The sequence below is a fragment of the Sciurus vulgaris genome, assembly GCF_902686455.1.
Source record: "Sciurus vulgaris genome assembly, chromosome: 17".
Taxonomy (NCBI): Eukaryota; Metazoa; Chordata; class Mammalia; order Rodentia; family Sciuridae; genus Sciurus; species Sciurus vulgaris.
In genome coordinates this window covers 8,367,993-8,387,298 of record NC_136478.1, presented here as the reverse complement: position 1 = coordinate 8,387,298, position 19,306 = coordinate 8,367,993, and the positions used below count along the sequence as shown (strand labels likewise).

The following is a 19,306-nucleotide window of genomic DNA, read 5'->3' as shown; positions in this document are numbered from 1 at the left end:
CACAGTTTAGGTCATGAGTTTTGAGTATTTGTCATTATTTTTTATTCACTAGTATAGCTTTTTTTTTTCTTTTGTCACATGCAAGTATGATTTCAGGGTTAGCTCACGTATGCCACATTTTTCTTGCAGGAAATAGAGATGTAAACAGCAGTCCCACTCAAAGTGCACACATCAGTCACAGGCTGTGCGTTCTTCATCCTGCTCTAGTGTCAGTGCAGTTCTGTGCCCCTAAAAGAAGCCGTCCCCACAGCTGCCAGTCCGTCTCGTCCTCCATCCCCGGTGCCTTTGAGGCTACGGTGGTTCTAAGTAGGTGGCAGCTACACGGCCTTCCCTCAGGCCAGAGCCTTTTCTAATAAGTGCAGCGGATTTTGTAATGTGAAATTCACCTCCTCAACCACCGTAAAGTGAGACTTCAGCGACTCTCCGTGTCCTTGCAGGGTTGTGCCACAGTCGCCACCATCTACACCCAGGGCATCTTCATTTCGCTCAAAAGGAACCTCGTGTCCACTGAGCAGTCATTTCCTGTTGCCTGCCCCGCCCCTGAGAAACTCTACTCTCCGCGAGTTTGCCTCATCTGGACAGCGGAACTGCACAGGATGGGACCTCTGTGCCCTGGCTCTTCCCTCGGCAGAATGTTCCAAGGCCCTTCCATGTTCCAGAACGTGCCAGACTTTACCCCTTTTCACAAGTGCATAGTACTCTACCATGTGTAAACACTGTGTTCTGTTTCTCCAGCTGATAGACATTGCATTGTCTCTACTTTTCGAGTCTGGTGAATCTTGCTGCTATGTTTGTTCACGTGTTGTTGTTGTTGTTGTAAACACCTATTTTCTGCTCTCTTGGGTCTGTACTTGGCGTGAATCTACAGGGTCACACAGCAGCTCTGCATTTAACTTTTTAAGGAGCTAGAAATGGTTCCCTCCAGTGGTACCGCCATGTCACCCTCCCTCTAGCCGAGTGGGGACCTGTCTCCCCACCTCCTTGCCATCGCTTGCAACTTCCACTTGGTCTGTTTTGGAACTGCAGCCATCCTGGTAAGAGTGAAGTGGCGCCTTGCGATCCACGTTTCCCTCAAGACTTAGGATGTTAAACGCCTTCTGTGCACTTGCTGGTTATGGCAGGGTTTCCTTTTTAGAAATACCTCTGCCCTCTTTCTCAATGGGTCGCTTATCATTTGTGCTTAAGTCATAAGTTGTACATTTATTTTGGATGTTAGACCCTTATCATATGCTTGCTGCATGGTTTGCCAGTGATTCCTCCCGTTCTCTGGGTTCTGTTTCTATTCTCTTGTGTCTCCTTTGATGAACAAAATTTCAAACTCCGATCAAGTCCAATTTAACCATCCTCTGCAGGGAGGCCTTTTGTGCTTTTGGTGATGTGTCTAAGAATTCCCTGCAAAACCTAAGGTCATAAATATCTGCCCCTACGTTCTCCTCTCACTTTATACTTGCTTCTCCCACCTTTGGTGCATTGATTCCTTTGGGCTGATTTTCATATAGGGTGTAAGCATTGGGTGCAATTTTGTTCTGTTTGTAGGCGATTTTCCAGTTGTTCTGACACCATTTACTGAAGAACTCATTCTCTCCCCCCCGAATGATCCCTGTATCCTCATCAAAGATCCACCCACCATAAACGTGAGCATTTCTTTCCAGACTCCTAGTTCGACTCAGTTAATCTAGATGGATCATGATGCCAGTCGTGAAGTGTTTTGATTCTTGTCACTTTGTAGCAAGTTTTGAAATCAGGGCATGTGAGTCACCTGACCTGGTTCATTTTCAAGACTATTTTGGATATTCTGGGCCCCTTGCATTTCGACACAAATTTTAGCACCAACATAATCTAATTTTGAATCATGACTTTGACTGGCTTGTGCAATCCCTGAGAATTTAATAGGTGGCTCCTGTGAACTAGTGTCAGCCAGCTCCGGCACACCACGAGGTACAACCGCTGCTTCCTCTGGGCTAAAGCAAATCCTATGGTCAAGTTAAGGGGTAAGGAATTATTTCCCACCCTCCCATGCGGCCTCCCAAGTTTGCACGACAGAGGACCTGGGACGGGGTCAGTGAGTGCATGAGGCCGTTCATGCAGATTTCTCACTCTGGTTAGCTTAGATGTAATTCAGCCCCCAGTGCTTTGCCACCCAGACCAAATCAGAGTTCACTTAGCAAGGAAGGAGGACAGCTGACTTTTGTAATATGGGACTAACAGTGTTAGCCATACAGGTCTCTAGGCTCATCCTCCCAGTAAAAATCCAAGTTGAGACTTCACCAAAACAGCATGGACTGGCTAAACTTGGCTTAGTACCTGTCTCTAAGGAGGAAGTCAAGGAAGGGGAAACCTGGAAGGCCAGGTCGCTCACCAGGGTCACAGAAGGAAGCTATGAGTGTCCACCATTCTGTTCTCTGCTCCTCTGCGATGCCAAGTTTTAGCAGTATCCCAAACTAGATGTCTAGAGGGCTGAACAGACAGCAGGAAAGACACAGATCTGAACCTCTTTTGCAAACTGGGTGCAGGAACAGGAATCTGTATTCTGTTGATCCCAGACTGATACCACTGAGTCTGGTAAGATGAAGAATTTCCTTCCTGCTTCTCATTCCAGCACACGATCCTTCCATTGCCCACACTTGCTTGGTACCACGCGGGCTCTTCAGCTGTTCCATTCAAGAATACAAATTGAACATTGACTTTTCTCATTTTTTATCCAATTTTTGTCTTGCAGAGGCCCTGATATGACTTCATTTTTAAAATGAAATTTTGCAGGTCATTAGCTCATAATGATTAAATGATTCTGGTTATTAGCATAAAACAGAGCAATAGTACATGAAAGGTAACCTTTATTGTTTAAATATTATGCAGTGCAATCACATAGCACACAGGAAAAAATTTTGTCAGACTATTCAGCCTTTATGGAAATGACTAATGATTTCATTCAGAAATGTTCCAGATGCGATTCATCCCTGCAGCGGGGTAAACATTGCCTTGAAGAGTTCCTGGGAGGAACCAGGTCAGAAACAATGGCCAATTACTGATAAAGCAGAGGGCCCTGGGCAGGCAGGGCTCAGAAAGACTCCTACCCTGTGCAAAGTGATCAATGACATGGATTTTTGGTTACCAAGGTCTGGATTCAAATTCTGCTGAGGCCTGGATGTTTGTATTTCCCCCGAACACATTTATTAAGAGGAAATGATTTAGGGAAATGATGAGGTCTTGAGGGTAGAACCCTCAAAATGGACTTAGTGCCTTTATCAAAGAAGCCCGGAGAACTCCCTTACCTGATCTCCATCTAATGAGGACCCAGCAAGATGATGAAATAAGAGTCTATGTCAGTAGATGTTGTCACTGTGATAAAATACCTGAGAAAATCAACTTAAAGAGAATAAAAGTTTATTTCAGAGGTTTCCGTCCATGGTCATACATCATAGTGGGAAGCATATGGTGGAGGAAGTCTGAATTCTTGATGGTGCTAGAACACAAGGAGAGAGAGGGGAGGGGCCAGTGTCCCAAGATTCCCTTCAAGGGCACAGCCCCAGTGACCTCCCTTCCTCTACTGAGCCCCACCTCCTAAAGATGGCACCATCTCCCAATAGCACCAAGGACTGGCGATCACGCCTTTGGGACATAACTTTTTGGGGTCATTCCAGCTCCAAACCATTACAGCGTCTATGAGGAATGGGGCCACACCAGACCCTGCATCTGCTCGGGCCTTGACCCTGGACTTCCCAGCCTCCAGGAGTGTGAGAAGTAAGATTCTGCTATGTATAAGCTACGGTTGAGGGCATTTTATCATAGCAGTCCAAAAAGACTATGACAGATCCTTCTATCTGTGTCCCTTAGGCAAAATGCTTAAACTCTCTGAATATCAACTCCCCCGCAAAAAAAGGATAAGTAATGTCTACCTCTGAGGGTTGGCGTGGGGACAGAGCAAGGTGAGGTGTCCCTGTGGTCAGCACACTCTTGCACCAGGGAGCCCTTGTAAGTTACAACTGATGCTGTCAGTGCTGATGTCACTGCCTCTCGTCCTGCTGGTCTCATGAGCTATACTCTCTGGGTGACGCTTGGGCCAGAGACAATGGGACACCCATGCCTCTGTGTGGAGAGCCCAGTAGACCCTGTGTGAAGCAGAAGGTGGGAGCACAAGTCACAGAACTGTCCACTATGGCTGCCAGTGTCTGCCTGCCCTTGGCTGGGGCAGTGACCACGAAGTCCCTTTTCCTTCAAATGTTAGCTCTGTGCCTAGCACAGGACAGACATCCACACCTGATGAATTCATTTCATCATCACAGTGCAAACATTTCGAGAAGCCCGCCGCCAGTCATGGGTGCTGGCCTGCTCAGGCTGGCCTTGAACTGGCCACTTGTCCAGCCAGCGCGCTTTGCTCCCTGGTGATCACACAGGCTGTGTTTGGGAGGAGGTCTGGCTGGTGGCGCAGGTGACGGTGAGGTCAGTGATGAGGGCAATAAGTGCTTGAATGTACTGAGTGCTCAAGAGGTGCCAGGTAGTGTCCTGAGGGCTCCGGGCAGTGTGGAATTTACACTGCACAGAAGTTTCCGAGGAAACCAAGGCAGAGTACTCCAGGTACCTTGCCCAGGAGCTTGAGCAGAGGCAGCCTGAGCTGAGCTGGCTCTTCGCCTCCTTGCCGTTCTGTGAACGCTGCGGTGGGAAGGGCGTCCTGGGATGCCAAGCCCTGTGGGCTGCGTCAGGTTTTCTTCGACCTCTGTCCTAAGTCTCCATCCTTGCCCTTGGATTTCCATTCCTTTATTCTGGAGATTCATTCTGGTGGCCAAGTCTCTGGCGTTTCTCAGCCTCAGCTCTCTCACCTGTGGCATGGGGTGACAAGGCCATCTACTTAATATGTTTGAAGATAGAATGAGACATCGAGATGAGGTATCCAGGACAGTGGCTGGCAGGTAGCAAGTTACCCCCCTCATTAATATTGTCAAGTGGAATAAAAAATGTGAGATTAAAATAAGTGAAAACAAAGTCAATGGAAAAGAAAATTGATGACAACTAAGATAAGACAACGAACCTATTGTGTTTCTCCTTAAGGATCCCCAGGCCCCCCCGGGGCTGTCCTGGCCACGCTTGCTCAGAGGGTCTGTCTACGTTGTAAATACTTTAGTCTGGCAATAAGAACGGCTTTGGGTGTGTCAGCAGCACATCTGGAAACACATCTTTTCTGTCCTTCGCACCTTCTTCCCTTAATGAGGTTGACTGACTGCTGCTCTAGGCAAGTCCCAGGACTGGACTGCATTTCTGTTTCAAGTAACAGTCAACCCAGACACTGAGAAGGTGTCTCCCAGGTGTTGACATCCTGTTCTTTGAGTGCCCACAGTGCCTGGAGATCCTCTGCTGGGCCCCCCAAATCCAGACAGCAGGCAGGGAACACAAGGCACAAGGCTCCCTGGAGGATTTATGGGGCAATCCTAGAGCAGAGATCACTTCTGCCCACTTTCCATTGGTCACAGCTTGTCATGTGACCACATCTATTGCAAGGGAGCCTGGGAAATGTAGTCTAAGGATGCCTCCAGAGCAAGAAGAAAGGTCTTCTGCAGCACACGCCTGTCCTGCTGGCTGTCCAGGGTCCATCACTTACCACCTTGCTATTTTAAACGGCCCGTCTTGTTCAAGTGGTGATAACTTTATTTTGCCTTTTGGAAAAAGATATTGTCCATATTCATCACAGATCTAGCAGCTTATTGGTAACCTCGCAGTGTATTAGAGAGAGCCCTCGCGGGGCAGGGAACCAGCACCGTGCTTCAGGCCCCCCTCAGCCATCCAGCCAGTCGTTGCTTCATGAGCTCAGGCTGGTCAGCAAGTATCTCTGACCTCAAATTTCCTTGTCAATGAAATTTTAAGGAAGTTGTACCTGCCTGGACTTCCTCCCTCCCTGTGGGGGAAAGGACAGTCTGTGGGAGAGCCCAGGGAGGGAGGACCCAAGACAAAACCACGCGCTGCATTGCAAAGGCATGCGCTGGGAAGGTGCATATGCTGAACCGAGTTCACAGAAGTCAGATATAAAAGGGCAGCCCCGACGGGCCCCAGCTGCAGGCATGCCTCAGAAGCCTGGAGGGGCCCATTCCCGTCCCCCTGTTGTGCAAGTCTCTCTGGGCCACACCGCTCCACTTCCCATGTGGCTGCTGGGCAACCTGGGCCCTTAGTCACCATCAGTATTCCAGAGCTTTGAGGGGTTCATCTGAAATATGGGAAGATCCGTCCATATTGGAATGAATAATATCATAGAAACGTCTCTGGGCCAGAAGCCCCACGGAGCTGTGAGGAATCCTGGCTCACACAGTCCAGATGTCTTTTGTTCCTGAGGAAACTGAGGCTCAGAGAGGGTGGGGTGACTTGTGGCGCTCCATAGAGACTGGAGGACCCTGACACCGGCTGCTCTCGCAGAAGCCCGCGCGTGAGCAGGACCCCTTAGCAGAAGGGAGGGCCTGTGCACAGCCTTGGCCTTGTCGCTTTTAATCCAAACCGAGCTGGCACTCCGCGTTTGTGGAATCTGGGTCAGAAATAGTAGAAGCCAGCCTCGGATTGGCAGCGCTTTCCGAAAGGAGAAAAAAAGATTCTGGCCTTTCCCTAGCTAGAGGTCAGATGTCAAAAAAGCTAATAACTGAACGAGAGGGACCCAAGGATGAAATGGACACATGGAAAAAAAAAAAAAACTAGGGGAGCCAAGGGGACAAAAGATCTATTATCATTAATACGTCTCCTTTTGTTATGGACTCGTCCCAGGAAGCACGGTGCACTGCGCTGGTGTCCTTAGGCAGAGACATGTTATCATTCACAAGCGGAGCTGTGCAATAGATTCCCCCACCCCCCAAGGGAGCTGTGTGTGTGTGTGTGTGTGTGTGTGTGTGTGTGTTTTAGAGATTTACACTGATCTTTTCCCTATAGGTTTTTCTTGAAACATATATATTTTTAATTTCCCCCCCGTCTCAGGGGTAAATAAATATATTAAAATAAGCTCTGGGATGTATAGCAGAGTATAACAATGATAAATGATGTTGTGTGTAATTTTTCTACTATTAACATAAAGTAATATAAACTGAAGGACACTAGTCTATTGAGAGACTTAGAAGCTAATGTTCCATATCAGATGCGGCCAATGTCAGGACTGAATACAGATTAGGCAATGTCCTTTTCTCCCCAGGGGAATTAAAGTTTGAGACACCACTCGCTGCCAGTGGTTTTACGGCGTTTTGTTGGGGACGGTGGTGCCTTTCGTGGTCTATTAATTCAGGAGCCGTAAATGACAATGTGAGCAAAATGCTTTTCCGGTGGGATGCGTTTCATTTATGTGTGCCTGTGTCGCCTACACCTCGCCAATCCATTCTGTCACAATAAGTGTCTTTAAAAGGTGTGGATTACCTGCACTTCATTATGGTCCCGGCATTTGCGTCTTACGTAAGGCTGTTCTGTGGAGTCGGGCTGAGTAGAACTCGGCCTTCCTGGAGCGAAAGAAAAGTTCATCTGGAGTTAGGCCCCTCCCCGTCTCGGCCAAGAGCGGGTGGCCAGGGCATGCCCTGCAAGGGCGAAGGAAAGCCCCAGGGTCCAAGCCCCCAGAAATCTCCTTTTCTATTTCCTGGGGTCTGCCTGAGTTTGCAAACATGTGTCCAAACATCTGTGATTGCTGGATTTTTAGGAACCCGTCAGCATGCAAGATTTTCTGGTGAAACTGATATTTTCAGCATATGGGTGGAAAGCTCGGAGAGGTGTTTTGTGTTTAATGATATTCTTATAACATCTCATCTGAGCGATCAAGAAGCTCTCCAGCTCCTTCCGTATCTAGATGTGAGAGCAGGCGCGAGTGGCAGGCACTGCGGCAGGAAGAAGGTCAGAGGGCAGGCCAGTGGCGGGCACTGCAGCAGGAAGAAGGGCAGAGGGCAGGCCAGCGAAGCCTCACACTGCCCTTTACCCTCTAAAGGAAATGGGGGAAAGGTACGGGCAGCAAAGGGATGCCTTTGGCTGTGGCAACAGAACCCCCCATGGTAGCACCCAAATTACACATTTTAAATGCATATTTGTTGAAGTTCTGACTACGTAACTTCAGAAAAATTTTTGTATGAATGAATACTTTCCCTGAAAAGCATCCCGAATCCTGGGGAGGAGTTGGGAACGCCCCCTGCATCCAGAATTTGCAGATTGGGGTTCTGGTGGTCTCCTTTTCTCTCCCGCCCCATTAAAACGGGCATAAGGGAGTGAACACTGGGCTTCACCACGCACATTGTTATCCTTGGAGTTGGCTGTGAGATGATACGTTTGTCACGGTTCATAAATTTTATCTTTGCACTAAAAACAGGGTTAGAATATCTTCAATGCAATTATAAAAATGTATTAAAACTGAGAAGGAGAAAAATATGGTGGTAGATGCGATTTTAATGATTGTGTAAATGTTCACTCTTCCGTGGCCAAAAAGTCGGGCCTTTCAGCCACGGTATTTGGGAGGAAAGCCGGGGAAGTCCAGGGTTTTCCATGAGCATGCCCCTGGGTTTCAGCGCAGTGACGGACGTGTGGCTCTCTTTCCGCTTGGAGAGGAATGGCCAGGTGCAGGCGTGTGATGTCTGCAGGTTTTGACTCTGTGAGCCACTAGACCCTGGGGGTGGAAACTCATGGGTAGAATGGCTGCTCTGGGCCTCTTCCTTCCAGGAACATGGCAGGCTGGGGAACGGGCACACTCAGAGTTGGCCTGCGAGCGAAGTTGCCATGCAGAACCGTCCTCGCCGATAGCTTTGCTCTTCCTTTCCTACATGCTTTGCCACAGCAGCTGGCAACAGGGGCAGGCCAGGATCAGCAGGTTCAGCTGCCAACGTCTGAAGGCCTTCCTATCGCAGGCCACGTTTTAGAATGAGGGAGGCCTTCAAAACCCAGAGGCCTTCATGGCCAGGGTCAGTGTGTCCAGCCCCCGTCAGTGTGGGCTGGCCACCGCCCACCCTGCTCCCCTGGGACTCTGTTTCCCCCACCGATGAGCTGGCAGGTGAGGCCATCCCCAGTGTGAACCGCGAAGCCCCAGGCTCTCAGCAGAAGCCCCACCGAACAAAATAAAAATTAAAAAATAAGTGTAAATGTTGCCCGCCAGCTCGTTTCTGACTCCATTTCTCAAAGCAGCTTTGTTGGAAATCCTTTCTCTTTCTCCTTCTTAAAATCACTTGCCTTGTTAACTCTCCATGAGAGTATTTATGCCACTCACATCTGAAAGCAGAAGTCGAGGAGGAATCTGGTCCTCACGTGGCAATTCTGGGATGTTCACCCATGCCGACATTTTCTTGTCTTTGCCTCGTTCCTGAACAAAAGTTGCCCTCAGAGTTTTAAAGTGGGTGGGGAGTTTGGATCTAGGCTACTTCTGACCACACGTGCCCCTCTGTCCTCTCTCATTAGTGTACACGGATGGATGGCTTTTCACTTTCAGACAAAGGGACATTTCAATTTTTGCTTAAAAGATGAAAGCTGTGTAGGATTTACAATTTAAACTGAGTGTTGCTATTTTGTAGGTTTTTGAGTCAGATTCTCCTGGACTGAAAACGCAGTGGTTCTGTGATTTGGGGTAAATCGCTTAACCTCTGTCAACCTTTTATCAGCAAAATGGGATAAAAATGGAACCTGACTTGCAGAGGATTAAATGAGATGATGCGTGTAAAGGGACCATCTCGGAGTCTGGCGTGCGGTGATTGCTTCCACAGCTGCTGCCGGTTGTTGTTATTATTTGCATTCTTGTCATTGTGAAAAATGACTTAGAATGTGCATATGAGTGAATCTCACTCTTCTATCAGGCGTGCTTTTAAAATATACGGACGTGTTTAACACAAAGAGGTATTTTTTGTGTGTGGTTTGTTTGGTTGCTTTTGACTGATATTTCCTGGATAGATACAAGGCGTACTTACACAGGCTCTGTAGAAGGTAGTTAATGTGCATTTCATTTTCCCATCCATGTTGTAGGACCTGGGCCGGGACCTGAATTGGCATTAAGAGATCATGGGTGGGTGTGTGAATGAAAGCAAAGAGCTAAGTAGCTAAGGTGGAAGCTAGAGAGGCTAGTGGCTTGTGGCAGGCTCTGGAAAGCCACTCTATTAATCTGGACTTTTATGTTCTGCTTCAGTCTCAATTAGCTGATGGCAGAGACGAACCACTTACCCCAGAATTTAGTCTGCAGCTTTCCTCAAAACATCTATGTAAGAAATCTCTGTGAGTGTGGTCAGCGGCTGGATCAGTGGACAGATGGTTGAAGCAAAGAATGAGTGAAAGAAAAGTGAGTTTGCTTCCATCACAGACCACCAGCCTGTCCCAGAAGACCCAGCTATGGCTGGCATTTAATAGATACTATCTTTGTAAAATGTGCTGGGGTCAATCATCATTTCATATCAATGATACAGAAATTGGTCTTTGAGGATGCAACTGTCCTCATTTCTTCCACTCCCAGGACCTGTGTCAGTCCCATACCCAGAGCTCTCAGTGTCCTCCTTGGACCAAATGGGTAGCTATGAAGGAGTAAGACTGTTTCCTCCCTAGACCACCGCTTACCCCATGGATTATCTGGGTGGCTTTGCGGAGCATTTTCGGCCAAAGAATCTCTTGTCAAAATGATCTCCATTTTGAGTATAGAACTTGCCAGGTTCATAAAGGATTCTGTCTTAGGTGGATATTTTCTATTTGTACAGAAAACCACTGTATGGGCTTAAAGATTATTTTTCAAAGAAAAATAATAGGGTGTCTATTGGAAACAGTGCAGTGGAGAAATTTAAGAATTGAACAATTAAAAATCAGAATTCAAACCTTGAATACTGCTCTGTTTTGCCTAAATCATCAGCACCAGATGGAAGCTGTCAGTGGGTGTGGTCGGGATGGTGTGGAGCCATCTTGGAGGAACCAAGGAGCCTCTCCTTCTTCCCTGATTGAGGATGGGATGGGAGAAGGGGAACAACTGTGTCCCTGTGCAGGGGACGCCTTTTCCTCCAGGTGACTACTCCCTCCATTCCCGACCAGGTAGGACCCTGCAGCCTGGAGGTGGGCAGCAGATAGACCTGAGAATGTGTGACCTGTGGCTGTCACCAGTTTTTAATAAGGGCTGGGCTCTTCTGGAAGAGCCCAGGAACTTCAGTCCCTCCTCTGCGCCTGCCCCTGCACACAATGTGCCCTCGCTAATAAATTCTGCGGGCTGACACTGCCTGAGCCCGCTGGTCTTTGCCCTCAATTTCATTGAGATGGGCCATTGAAAACTCATTACAAGCTGTTTAGACTCTGACTTTGACTTTTGCTCGGCAGCGAACAAAATTAACAGCTCTTGGAGGTAGCAAAAAAGGCACTCAGCCAAATAAAAAAAATAAAAAATGAAAGAATTGAAATGATGAGAAAAGACTTTTAATATTATCTCCATTAGTCATGCAAACAAGGGCACATCTGCAGCGCCTCTGTTCTGCATGTGGCTCTCATCTGGAGTCCAGTGTGGATTGTGGTTCCCCCACTGGAGAAATTCATACCCAGGTCTTACATGCAGCTCAAAATTTTTTACATGTCAAGCAATGAGCCTTTGAGTGTAGCAGAATTGCTTCATAAATTTAACTATCACTTTCGAATTTCTGTTTTTTTCTAATTTAGTGCTTGATAGTTTTTTATGTGATAATTTTAAAATGCTGTTTATAGCAAAAGTTACCTTGATAGTACAGGTGTGCAGAGAAAATTCACAGCCATCAATAAAAAGAAAAAAAAATCCTGTTTATACCTTAGGCATTTTGTGATTCTAAGCATGTAACCGTGGTAGCATTACAGGTTTTAAAAGCAACCCAATTAATCTAAATTTCTTCAAAAGTAACAGCTCCTGAAAGACTTAAATATTACTCCTGATGCCTGTGGATGCCTTCTATCTGTATTTAGGAGGCTCATGCAAGATGCCTCTTCTTTCTGATATTTGCAATATACCTTAAAAATAAAAATATTAATGTATATATGGTCATATAAATGAAGTTAAGAATGTGACCAACAAAATTTAAGAATTATATGGTAAAATGCTCCAGGTGGGCAAAGGGACTTTAACCGAGAAAGGAAAGTGTATTTAAGAGAGATCTGATGCATTCCCAAGTGCCTGGGGACAGTGGAACACAAGATGGCAGGGACCCTAGTCACCAGACAGGTAACAGCGAGTTCTGCATTGGATTGTTAGGAAGTTCACTGCTAAAACACAGCCATCCCTCACTTTTGTGAAGCCTGTGAGTGAGTGTCAAATAGAAGTCACTGTTACCGTGCACCAACCTCCTTTAAACTGTTTGCGTGGCTCCGTCTCCATAAGGAGATCTGGTTTTCCTTCCGGTTCTTCCCAGAATTGCCAGGGACAGTGCCAAGAGCTGTGAAAACAGAGGAGTAAGACGTGCTGCCCTAGGGGACCCTCTCAAGCATGTCAGGAACTTCTTCTCCTCCTCTAAACATTGTGGAATAACACCATTGCCACCCTATACGCCCAAGAGACAGAAATGGAGGATCCACTTCATCAGGAAATCTTTTAGAGCCAAACTCATGAATTAGTCCAAAGCCACTGGAGACTCTAGATAGATCTTAACAGTCAAAACAATAATTGTACAATCCCATAAATCTAAACTTTGTGGTATATTCATTAGGCACGCTGTTTTCTTCTCCTTCAAATGTTCCATTTAATTCCCTGACATAATAAGCTTTCCAAATTCTCAGTGTTTCCCTACAGCCAAAATCGTTATCTTTTTCCTTCCAGGATTTCTTCTGCGGGAACCCATCACCTAGCCACTGGACATCTTAGATGAGGGAATTAAGGCGCTTGCCTATTCTGCAGAGTTTCATTAAAGTCTGACTGTGTTCCAGTAACAATTGCTGCATAACAAATCACCCCAGATTTAGTGCTTTAGAACAACAACTTTTCTTTTGTTTAAGAATCTGTGGCTTCAGAAGAGTTAGGCAGAAGCAGCTTGTTTGAGCCAATCGGCATCAGTGGAGGCAGTTTGGAAACTGGGGACTGAGTATCTGAGGAGTGTTTACTCAGTCACCTGGGCACTGACGCTGACTGTGGCTGAGGCCTTGGCTGGGGGGCTTTCGGCTGGGCACCTGCACTTTGTCTCCATGTAACTTGGCTTCCTCACAATATGGCGGCTATTGTTCATTGCCTCCTATGACCTAACTGCAGACATCAGGTAGCCCTGCCATTTTGGTATTCTGTCTGTCCAGACAGTCACAAGGGCCTGCACAGGTTTACAGGGGAGAAAACAGATTCCACCTCTTAATGGGGCAACAGGAGAGTTGTGGAAGAGAACGTGGGACTGGAAATATTGTTGTGTCCACTTTTGAAATATGCAGACTGCCACCTGCCTTTACCAAAAGTGGTATTTTGGAAAAGGAAGGGTTAAGAGAGAATCGAAGAATCTGGTTTTGAACCACACTTCTGCCCCTTACTGAACACATGACCAGGACTCAGTGTAATCCTCTGTAAGATGGGTGCACAAACACCAATCCCATGTATTTATGCTACAGATTATACAAATAAAACATGGTATATGTGCAGGTGCCCAGGTACCTGGCATGGACTGGATGTTCAGTCTTTGGTAAGCCAGTTTACTGAATCAGAATCTATACAGTAGAGCCATTATTTAGGTTTTATTGTGTCCTAATCTATGTCACTGGGTACATCCTTGCTGTTTTTCATACATTTTCCACTAAGTCTCAAGATGCTGCTGGCCAATGAAGGTCAGGGAGGAAACAGATTAACAACATCTCATACCACAATGTCAAAATACTTAAAAGTGTTTACAGAGCCCAGTGACACCCAATGAATTTAAAACAAGAAGACTGGAGCGGAAGTAAAACCATTCTTGTTCTTGTAAGCCTGAGCGAGGGCCTTGATGTTTTATGATTGTTTTAAGGTCCATTAATCGTTGAATCATGAGGCCATGTAAAAAATGACAGCTTTAACATCCAGGGCCTGGGTTTATTTTAAATGTTTTTGCTTCTACACTGCTCCTAATTAATGGTAGTGGCTAAAACCTGATTCAAATGTGGCAAAAGCAAGGTGCCATAAGATAAAGCAACTTAATTTCACCTAGGAACATTTTATAGCTTCTGGAAAGAAATATTCTCTTAGATTGACAGTACCTGCCTTTAATAGGTACCAGCTGATTCTCCGAAGGAGGGAACTACCTACTGTGACATCAACAGGAGCTCTCCAATCAGGCTGGAGCGAACTTGGGAGCAATATGGCAGCCAATAGCTATGCATGGCTGCCTAAACATAAATGAATTAATATGCATGAAATTCGTAAGAGTCACCCCTTCAGTTGCATGGACTAGCCCTGTTTCAAGTGCTCAATTGCTACACATGAGCAGCACAGATGCAGAACATTTCCAGCAAACAGAAAGTTTAATTGGTTCATTTAATTACTGTAGAGGTTGGTTCTTTGTTCATGTTTGTTCCGAAATTAAAGTCAACTCGCTCAACTGTCCCATCTTTTCCCAGAATCCTGTTAGCCCAAAGGTATCCCCTTCCCCATTTGGAGAACATTCTAGGACCTAGGCCTAACCAACTGGGACTCCCTGCAGTAACACACACACACACACACACACACACACACACACAATGTTAGCACTCGTGGAAATTGTCCTAGGGAACATATTCTCCTCCAAACCCTATAAACCTCCCACTCTTTTGACCAGACACCCCAAACCTCTGGTCCTCCTTTATAACAAAGTTTCACCCCTCTGGATTCCTTTGCAACCTAAGAGTACCTATAAGGCTTCTTCAGACCTATGCATACTGTAAATATGTCTTAGATGAAATAAATAATGTCTTGCATGTAGGTAAAGATGTGGGGAAATGCTATTATGACATACAAAAATGGAAATTTCTTTTACAATGTTATTGAATTTATAGTGTCAGCTGGTTGTTACATATTTACTCAGTTCATGGTTCCTGATAATGCAGGTGTCTATGAATTACTGATGTCACAGAAGGATGTTCAGATCCTAAGAAAGTCTGTAACTAGCCGGGAGTCCCTCATGGGTGTGGGTAGTGGAGACCTCCTCTAATTCTTCATTGGTTGAAACAACTCCCAACAGAAAAATCAGTTCCTACAGAAGCCAACTACTTATTCCCATAGAACCTGACACTGGACCTGAGTGGTCCACATTAACATTCTACCTCAAAGATGAGTAAACTGAGGGTCTAACTCGCCCAGTGTCCTGGTGTGGGTCTTGACCCCCAGCCTGCACAGCTATTTCATGCCTGTCCATCAACTGCAAAGCTCGTGCCTCATTTGAATATATGTAATATAGTTGTGTGGCTTGGTGAAGCCATCAAAGTCCTGTTAGGCCACTAGCCAACGCTCCAGTTAGGAGGAAATGTCTCCCACTCGGTCTAAACATACTCAGGAGAGCTCCCAGGACCCAGGGAGTTGTCACTGGGACTTGCATGGGCCCCCAAGTGACCGGCTTCAGACCACCTGTAGCTAAGGCGCTGCAGCTGGTGAGGAGCCCTGCAGACAAGCCATATTCTTTAAATGGAGGGAGCAGAACCTTTCTGCCCACCCTTCTTGGAGGGGATCTCAAGTTGCATCCCATTGCCTCTCCTAGGTGACTTTCCATGGCATGTGTCTTGTCACTTGCAATGGGGATCTGAGCAGAATCTTTTTACACGTCCATTTTTTTCTAGCAGAAACAGGAACCAAAGCAAAGCCAAAGGAGACTTTGGCTAAAATCCATTGTAGTATATTCTAGGAAGGAAAAGAACCATTGTTTAAATTAAAAATTTTGTATGTGGTATGATTTGCTTCCCTGACAGGTACAAATAAACTAAAATCACTTCTTGACTTGCAGCTTGAAAACTGAGGTCATCCCTCCACCCTGGCTACTCTCCCTTCCCAACTTCCTCGTGTCCTTGATTGACAGAAATCTAGGTTCTCTTTTCGGGTCCTCCTCTCCTTTCCCTCCTCCCAGCAGTTGTGTTTTTTTTTTTTTTTTTTTTAATAACTCAATCAGGTTTCTTTAAAAGTACTTTTGACCTAGTACCATGGGCCATCCTTCTAGAAAAAGAACTAGGGATGTAGAGGAGGCTGCCTGGGCTTCCTTTCTTCTGCAGATGTGTTGGGAAAGGAGGGAGAGAGAAGATGGCGATGTGCCCTGTGCATTGAAGCACTCTCCATGTGAACTCCAGGAAGCTCTTCGGTGACTGTTTCCAAGGTGTGGCCATCACGTATGATGGCTCAGTCACACCTGTGTTTTCATGGTTCCTCTTCCCTGATGAGGACTCTTCTCTCACAGTCCTCCCTCCCCTCCAGGTGAGTCCTTCTCCAGGGACTCTTAGTGTCCGTTCACCCAGCAAATCCCACAGCCCCAGAGAAGCATTCAGAACATGGATCCTGCAAAGGGAAGGATCAAGATCTCAGTTCCTGTGCTTCCTGGCAACCTCCTGACCCCTTAGGCAACTTTCCAAACCCCGAATCCAGTGGGTCCAGGGAAAGCGGAGTCTCCTACAGACCCGCTAGGCCCATAGTACCTTCTCCAGAGCCGTGGATGCTGCCTTGGGTTTCTAGAGCTGGGCTGGCAGCCTCAAGAAACTCCTGTCAGAACAAGTTGAATTCCCAGCCCCCCAGCAGCACCGCCCCCTCCCCCATCTGTTAAGTGGAGTCTGTCCTGGGAACATCAGGCCCTGCCCACGGACAAGGCCAGCCTGGTACCACCAGCCCAAATTGGCACCCACACAGCCCAGTCCTTTTCCACATCTGAGAGTGACAGCACGCTGGCAGGTCAGAAGTTGTCCTCGAATATGACATGTCCATGTAGAAAACGTCTCGAAAAGTGTCACGGGAGCCCCCATATCGCCCAGCCCTCTTGAAGGCCCATTTATTGTTGGCAACATGAATCAATAGTCCAAAGCCGGCAAGGCATCTTTCGCTGCCACCATGATGGCCTGGACAAATTCTGTGGCCCTGGAGAATTTTGCCTTGTTGCTTCTGAGTCTCTGTTGTGCTGAACAGGACGTCCGGCTCTAATTGCTAAGCCTGCTGAGCCCGCTTGGGGTGGGCCAAAGCATCAGGGGTGGAAGGAGGTGGGACCGTAAAGTAGACCCGCTGCCCTCTGTAGGAGAGGAGTGACTGCGCCAGGACTCCCTTTTCAGGGACAAGTCTTCTTGTGCAGGGGGCAAAAAACAGCCCCATAGAAGAAGACAAAGGATGGCGCAGGATCCAGAGGACAAATGCCCCGTCCTATCCCCCCGTGCCAGTGAAGACTGACCTGGACTCAGTCGCCCAGTCACTTAGACCAGTGGCAGGCAGAGCACAGGCTCTGCTCTTTGGGGAACTCAGGACTGGGCTGGGGCATTTCTGGTTTCCAGTTGCTTGCTCTGTGTCGGGGAAGTCTGCCAAGGAAAGGGACCCGCACCCAGTTGCCATGACACCCGACTGCTCTCTGCTTCTGAATTGCACATGGATTCCAGCAACTCAGTCTGGAGAGATCACCGTTTCTTGACATTCTGGGTTGGGACTGACCGAATGCGTAGCCGTGGGGACACACACATACTCAAGTGCACATTTTACAGAATTCCGCAATTGCTGATGAGTCCATGATTCTGTGTCCTGTGGGCCGCAGGCTCCCTGGGTCGGGTAAATCGTGTTTGGGAACTTTATCTACTAGTGCATTGGTGTCACTGGAATTCCGTTTGGGAATTCTCATTGTGTACATTCTATCTACTCTTTTCTTTCCTTCGTCTCTCCCTGTCTCTGTTTCCCTCTACCTGCCTCCCTGTTCTCTCCCTCCCCGTTTACCCCACTTTCTTTCAATTCTCCATTTCAATCTGGAAAACCTCAAATCACTTTGAAAAGTTCTAGTGTTGCCATTTCATTAACTTCCGTCTCTACGGTTTGTTCCTCGGTCTGCATCGCTACATCTGCTACCTTCACTTTCCTTGTTCTTCCTTCCTATAATCCACCCCCTCTTTCAAATGCATGAAGCATCAGATCACTTGGGGAATGCCAAACAGCTCATGAATCCAGGGATCTTCTGCTTGCTTCCCAATCTGGGCAGACACACCAGGTGTCCATGGGAAACCGGGCACATTCTAATTAGGAGGTTTTGAAGATGTCATCTGTCAAGGTGGGAGCTGGGTTCAGGAGAGCCACATGGGAAGAAAGAAAGGCACCCCAGGGAAGTGACAGTAAAGATGTACCACCCTCGACCATGAAGGAAGAGAGAGGGGCAGCTCTTAGGCCCCTGAAGATGGAACTGGAAGGATAGCATGGAACTTGAGAAAGCCATCTTGAGAGGTGGTGGAACCTTAGTCAGGGGTCATGGCCAGCTTCATGCAAGCCTGCCAGGAGAGAACCAAGGCAATAGAACTACCTGCTTTGACCTCTTGCCCTTGTCTTCCACTGACCTAATCTAACTGGAAGCCAAGACCAAGAGAGCCATTGATGAAGTCTATCCAGGTCACTCCCGCCCCCCAAGACACAGAGCATTGTAGAAAGATATGGACAGACACTGGACACCAGTCCTTTTCCAAGGATTTTGACTATTCGAGACACAGTCCCATGCAGCAAATCCCCCTTTTCTCCATTCCCCAGCCTAACACAGGAGATGAACTTTAGAAAAAGTAAGAATAATATTAGAAAAATTGGTGTCGAAGGTACCCCAGGGACAGGAGTCCAAAGAGAGATTGTTGCCATCTTGTTTGAATCAGGTAGCCTGAGATTGCAGGGAAGGGTCCCGGTCTACATGAATTTGATATATGTGGCCTTCAGATACGTCTGAGAGTTTAAAAGGTTTTCAAATAGCCTAAGACTGACATGTATCTGTTTCTATCATTTTTTTCTTGGTTTTGCAGCTACCTGTGCTCCAGTTAGACTGTAAACCCCTTTCTCACCTTATAATCTGTAGAACCATTTAGAGTGCTTAACAAATGTTGACTGACCTCAAGGAAACTCAGTGAAGTACCTGCTATTGAATATCTAACAGTTCCTGGATGCAGTGCAAACTAACGTTCAGGTACTTCCACTTCACACAAGAGGTCCTGCCTCTTGAAGCTCTTCTGTCAGCCTCTTCCAGTTCTGACAAGGGGTCAGGCTGATTACCAGTACATAATGTTTACATTCCACTCTTGCCTCTCCTCCACGCCCTCGCTCAGACAATTCCCTCTGCCTGAACTTCTCTGTGCTGCTTGCAGGCAGATCTGCCTCTTATCTAGCTATCTTCAGCCCCTCGCTGTCCAAGGCTGAGTTAGAAGCATCTGAGGGGTGACTGCCATTTTTTGTGACACTAGATACCAACCAATCAGAAAGGGTCATGTCTCAGCTAATGAGAAAATCCAC

The 19,306-nt window shown here is 47.0% G+C and overlaps 1 protein-coding gene across 4 annotated transcripts in view; it reads left to right on the top strand.

Annotated features, from left to right (window-relative positions):
* WWOX (WW domain containing oxidoreductase) overlaps positions 1-19,306 on the top strand; it is a 910,606-nt gene that overhangs the window by 542,398 nt on the left and 348,902 nt on the right. Inside the window, exon 9 of one of the 4 annotated variants that reach the window (XM_079116955.1) lies at positions 12,719-14,322. The exons of the other annotated variants lie outside the window; for them this stretch is intronic. Within the exon in view, the coding sequence (XP_078973081.1) occupies positions 12,719-12,763 (45 nt within the window). The 3' untranslated portion in view covers positions 12,764-14,322. Of the gene's footprint in view, positions 1-12,718; positions 14,323-19,306 lie in introns of those variants that run through there. 4 annotated transcript variants of the gene reach the window in all.